The sequence below is a fragment of the Anguilla anguilla genome, chromosome 2 (genome assembly GCF_013347855.1).
Source record: "Anguilla anguilla isolate fAngAng1 chromosome 2, fAngAng1.pri, whole genome shotgun sequence".
NCBI lineage: Eukaryota > Metazoa > Chordata > Actinopteri > Anguilliformes > Anguillidae > Anguilla > Anguilla anguilla.
Window position 1 is genome coordinate 30672805 of NC_049202.1, and position 6145 is coordinate 30678949.

Sequence of the window (6145 nt, forward strand, 5' to 3'; positions counted from 1 at the left end):
GGTGCACCCAAAACTTTTCACCATTCCTTTTAGCGCCGCAATAATACATTTTAAGCGTTACCTTTTTTGTCAGTTCCCATACACATTGGTAATTTCATAACACGTTATGTAAATGATTGTAAACAGGAATAAAGGTGCAGATAAATGTTATAGGAATAAAGGTGCACAGCACAAACAAGAAATTGCAATAACCTCAATTGTCTAAATTTTTTTTTTAAAACTTAAAGTGCTGATGTTTACAGTGCTTGACAAACTCAGATTAATAAATCAAACTCAAATAACTCAAGCAAAAGTGTGTGCTGCTCCCGGAGGAGTACAGGGCGCGATTTCACGCATACACACTAGTGATGCACGGATTGGCTCTGACGTCATCCGAATCCGCATGTACGCATAAATCTTCCACCCGCCACCCACCCGAACAAATTATTTTTTCTGATTTAGAGACCCGCACCGAGCACACATTACCATTATTTCTCATTATTTTGCAGCTGTTGCATATGACATACCCAGCAATTGACTCGTCATGGTTATTCAAATCGCTCTCACACGAAACTTTTCTGCCCTTCCTTTTTTTTTGTTTTTAATTCTCCTTTTTTAATTTTCTCTCGGATCTTTTTTACCTCCATTGCTGCTTAAGACAAATGGACGCCGCAATTGGCGCAATGAGAGTCTAGTCTGCTAATTCGTGCCTGGCAAAAAATTAAGCTTAAAATATGTTCACATTTTAGAGAATGCAATGAATATTTTCCTCACTAATGATGTATTATTTCACCCATCCGCTATTAATCAGAATGTTAATTTTTATGACTCTGCCCGCCCGATCTGCGGATTAACCGCAGTGCCTGTGGATATAACTGCGATCCGCACATCACTAATACACGCCTTATTTTTTTCCCCACCCGCATTCAGCGAAGAATAATATCAGGGTCAGCACCAATCATAGGCAGAGTAGGGGCGGGTCTTCGCAGAATGCGGGTGGGGAAAAAAAAATTACACTACACACATACACACACAGAGACAGACCTGCTATATGTCAGGCGCGCACCGGTGCGACCAATGAAAATGTTTAGTCGCACTTGACATATTTTTGGTTGCATGTGCGACCAAAATGGTCACACTCTGGAGCCTTGACCCAGGGAGGTCATGGTTAGTACCCAGGGAGGTCATTGAGTGGGCTTCCGATTTGGAGATTAGGGACACTAGATGGTGTTCAAAATGTGTATGCATGTCTCTCAGCGTTTGAATGACCACATTCTCTTTAGAATGTGGTCATTCAAACAACATTCAACAACATGTTGTACATTGCAAGGTTAGAGTCTTTCATGAAACCTGTTTTTTTGTATTGTACAAACAAAAAAAAGAAAGAAAATCAGTCAAAACAGTCATGACCGTTCATGAATTGTCAAAAAATGCATGGACCATGTCTAATTTTTTTACACGTGTTTTTTTTTCTTCCACTATTTTTCCTATAGTGCCTTGTAAAAGTTCTTCGGCAGCCCACAGGAAAAACCCTGTGTATATTACTTGCAGTTAGACAGTAATGTGATTCTGTGGTAACATAAGGTGGTCTAAATTTCAGCATTGTTATAGAAGAGGGAATTGAACTTAACACAGGGGAGCAAATAGCATTGCAGTGTTCTTCTAGATGCAGTCTGAAGTCCCCAAACACCAAAGTTTGCTGGGCGCTTATCTGATGTTGGTAGTATTTACATTTATTCTTTGTTCCACATTAGGGCTACACAACCATGCTGATGAAGTGCTCTCAAGAGATGCACAGCATCAGTTATGCCTGGAAGAGCCTAAAGGAGCAGCTTGGAGAGGACATAGACAATAAGATCCAGAGGATGACCTTCCTCAAGGGCAAGACCGTATGTGTTCCACACTATTGGATTCCTTGATTTAAGGGCAAGACTTGCCCATATCATTCTATGAATTCACACTGAACTAAGGGCATGAATGAACATTCCCTGAATTCACTATTGTTTAATGGTTTAGATTTACTGGTATGTTGGGGAATAAGACCCACTCTCAGGTCTGAGGGCTTTTGGGTCTGTTTGTACGTCAAATGTACGAATGAATATAAAAGGATGATGACATAAAACATAAACTGTTTTACTGTGCATACAAATATTTACATGTACACAATGTTTTCGGTAGTTTTTCACCAACTATTCGTGATCTCCACGTGGCATGTCCTTACTCATATTTTTTGTTGTCTTTTTAAAGGGAGTTTGTTTTGATGTCCCAGCAGCTAAGGTGAAAGAGATCCAGGTATGCAATGCCAGTTTCTTCTCATTTTAAATATGAACTCAGAACTAATGTCTTAAATTTATGTGACGTGTAATAAGAAATGTGGATGTGCCAAGCCAACTTTTAAAACAAAAAATCTGAACCATAATTTTTTGTGCAACCCCACCCCCCAGCCATACTTATTTTGTCGCATTTCATGAATTTTCATTTCAAAACCTTATGATCAATGACATGCTATATTTTATGCTCAAAGTAGGGGTTTTCACCCTTGTCTCCTATTTACACATCTAAAATTTTCGCACCTACTATTTTCACTTTTTTTGTGTGATGAGCCATTAAGGCAAGTTAACCCCCATAACCCACTTTAAACCCAGGGTTTTTCGCACGACCCCCCCACCCCCATCTTAAGTAAAACCCCATTATCTCCAAAACTGTATACAGTACAGACATGGTTCTAAGCTTTAAATAAAGAACTGATTTCTAACAAAATTACCAAATCCCCTGATATTATGGGGGTCTCACCAAGCATACAAGGCTGCTGCAATTTGCATATGCATACTGTGCCTGTATTAAATGAGACCCAGCCTCCCAGCACCCCTTTTATTAGTTATCAAAGCTTTCAAAGGCATTTTATATGGTGCTCATAGCATCAAAGAGGTACAAGGGATACAAGCCTCCTTATCACAACAGGGTGAGAACCCATGAGTAAAATTTTAATTATTTACAGAATATCAAATCCTAAACGATTTACAATCTAGTGTCCTGTATCACTATTGCAATGTTCTTTATGCTAGCATTTGGCAATAGAGAACAAAGCTCCAATAAACAATAATAAAGCGTGCGCTAAGCTGCCACTCTGTGCTATGCATAAACGCAAAATGAAATTAACTCTGTACGCAGCAGAACAGCTTTTCAGCTAGAAGAAAGCCATAAACTACGTCTCCAAGCTGTGTCAATTTGCTTGAACAAGAGACTGTACGGTTACTGTAACTTATACAGTGTTCCCAAGCAGGGGAAAAATTCACGATGGGTAGATCATAGGGAGGGTCGGTTTTTTATTTTTTATTTTTTCTTCAGGTTGTAACTTGCTTTTAGGTAATTTACTCGGCACTGGGATATCTGAGAATTATTTCACTGATTGTAAGGTAGAAGGTGCTTTTTTAATTGAATTACATTTTTAAAACATTTTTTTGGAGAAACTACATAGAAATGCTTGTTTTCATATGCTCCTGAAAACACTTTCTTCAGGGAGTCCTGGCAGCATTACAGGCAGGGCTGTAGTCAATACAATCTGTCAAGTCCAAGTCAAAGCCGGTGTGGGCAACATGGGCTATTTTCGAAGATAAATTAGCTTCTGTTAACTAGCTTCTGCTTGTTTTCTTAATTATTTCAGCTCATTAAAGGGGAATTGCAATTTGGGCTCATTTTCACACCTACCCGAAGTTTTGTGTGCATCCCAGACGGTTTATAGGTTGCTTGCTTCAATATTTAGATATTTGTAGATTTTTGATTCCTGTGTGAGCAAACCCCCCCATTCAGTAGAAGCCCATTCAACATCAAACTCCACATTAGGCACAGGGACGTGGGACGTGCCTTGCTACTCATGACTGATATTGTCCTTCTAATGAATTTGTCGCCCTTCATTTGTCGATTAGTTATTTCATTTAAAATTTCTACCGTTAGAAACAAAGACCTATTTTTTTTAGCCGAAGTCCACATAGTAGTACGGTTTCCGGTTTTTTCTTCCTTTTCGATTTCGTTTTGTGGCAAAATTGAGAAGAAGCGAAGCAAAACAACCCGTTAAGGCTTATGCAGATATTCGCAGACTATGTCCGATAGGTATATCAGCAAACATATGGCTTAGCTATGCCCAGAAGTCCTCAATAATAATAGTATTTTACAAGAAATGACAAAAAATCGTTGACAACGTTTCGTTAGGTGCAGCGTCTTTTACTGCTACCACAGAGTGAATGCGTAAGTGAATGCGATAAGACAATTTTCGGTTACGCTGACCTATAAAACGCTATTCCAAAAGGAAAATTAGACATTTTATACATAATTAGGAGTTAAGTGGGAGTTAATTGGCACCTGTGGCTGTATTTAAGGGCCTACGTTTAGTGCCACTGCCTTTTTGCCCTTGTTACCATGGGAAAATCCAAGCAACTCAGCCAAGGCCTTGTGGACCTCCTTAAGTCCGGTTCCTCCTTAGGAGCAATTTATAATCAACTGAAGGTACCGCAAGCACCTGTACAAACAATTTTATGCACATATGAAAATCTTGGGACCACATAGACACTGCATCATTCAGCAAAGAGGCACAGATGAACTCCCAGAGCTGACAAACTTTGGTCCAAAAGGTTCAACTGAACCCCAAGACAACAACATCGCCATGGCCTGAAAGGAAGAAGCCCCAACTCCAAGACCGGCATAAAAAAGCCAGAATGAAATTTGAACTGCACAGAAAAAGCTGAAATACATCGGTCTCTTAGCTATTATTTTGAAATGACCTTTTATGGGAATGAAGTAGATACCCTAATTGACATAATTTATATAAAGTATATACCCAGAAAATGTATGGCAACATGAAATGTGTGGAGTTGTGAAGAATTGAGTTTGAATGTCTTTAGCCTAGGTGTACAGTATGTAAACTTTTGGCCTCAAGTGTACTTTTGAATCGTGATCATTTACTCTTTTCAATAAATTACATTAGAATCTCTGAATGTGTTCATTTCCGCCTTAAGTGCACTCACTCACTCATTCATGTAATTATACTGTTTATATAATCACCAGATACAAGCTACATTCTCCATTAGTAGAGATCACCTTCTGCAATGTTCCCATAACATGTTGGTTTGATAGTCTGTACTATTGTTACCAGCCCTAATTATGGGTATTATTTTTGGGTGTATTTGGTTGGTATGACGCCAAATACACCCAAACGTTGGTATGTGCAATTTGTCTCACACATCATTGTTGCACCCTTCCTGCCCTTTCTACAGGAAGTGTGGCAGGACGGTCGACGTTGGCAGCTGTCTGTTGCCACGGAGCTTCCTGAGCTGGAGGAGAGCAAACGTACTGGTGGTGACCGGGGGTCTGGTGGATTCGGTGGTCGCCGTGGAGGAGGACGTGGAGGAGGACGGGGAGGAGGTGGAAGAAGCTCCTGGAACCACAGCAACAACAGGAGAGGGGGAGGCAGGGGAGGGGCAGGAAGAGGTCAGAAACGCAGTTTTAGCCAGGCCTTTGATTATTAACTCTGTGCTCTGGACTGATTTCATATTCCTGCTCCTTTTGTATGCTTACAATTTATAGACAAGTCTGGGGAGCTGAGACATGTCTTCATGTTGTACAACAACCATGTCATCCCTGAACTTGTATTGAATGATTGCTTGGCAATTATTTATATGTAATCATCTATAGCCCATTCATAGGAATGAGTTCAATTTCATTAAAGGTGTTCTTTAAAAAAATACCTGGGTGTGCATTGTATTATTAATATCATTGACAATAACATTTCTATTATGTAGCTTGATCAGGCTTTCTCAAAAAAATTAATGGGGACCGACTGTGTATGTTGTTTTTAGTTAGACAGCTTCAATCAATTAATGTTGAAGTGTGTTGTGCTCAGTTCTGTGATAATTTGGAATTGCATGTGCCGACCAATGAAAATTGTTAGGATACGCTGTTCGTGAGCTATGCTGTGCATGTCCATGATAAGGCATATCCTTTCTGCAATAAACAAGGCTTCCAAATGATTAATGCCAAAGCCTCCTGTAGAGGGCAGTGTAGAACTTTGTAGATTTCAGTGAAAAAATTACTTAAAAATCTCAAATAAATTAAAAAAGTCAGATTTATTTTCTGTTAATAAAAGCATATACATTTTTTAAAAATATTGCGC

At 39.4% G+C, this 6145-nt stretch overlaps 1 protein-coding gene across 1 annotated transcript in view; it reads left to right on the forward strand.

Moving 5' to 3' along the window:
- The window catches only part of ddx21 (DEAD (Asp-Glu-Ala-Asp) box helicase 21), a 28138-nt gene extending 22419 nt beyond the window's left edge, over window positions 1-5719 (forward strand). Inside the window, exons 14-16 of the mRNA XM_035405397.1 lie at window positions 1734-1868; window positions 2227-2271; window positions 5250-5719. Of these exons, the coding sequence (XP_035261288.1) occupies window positions 1734-1868; window positions 2227-2271; window positions 5250-5501 (432 nt within the window). The 3' untranslated portion in view covers window positions 5502-5719. The remainder of the gene's footprint in view (window positions 1-1733; window positions 1869-2226; window positions 2272-5249) is intronic.
- Window positions 5720-6145: the final 426 nt, after the last annotated feature.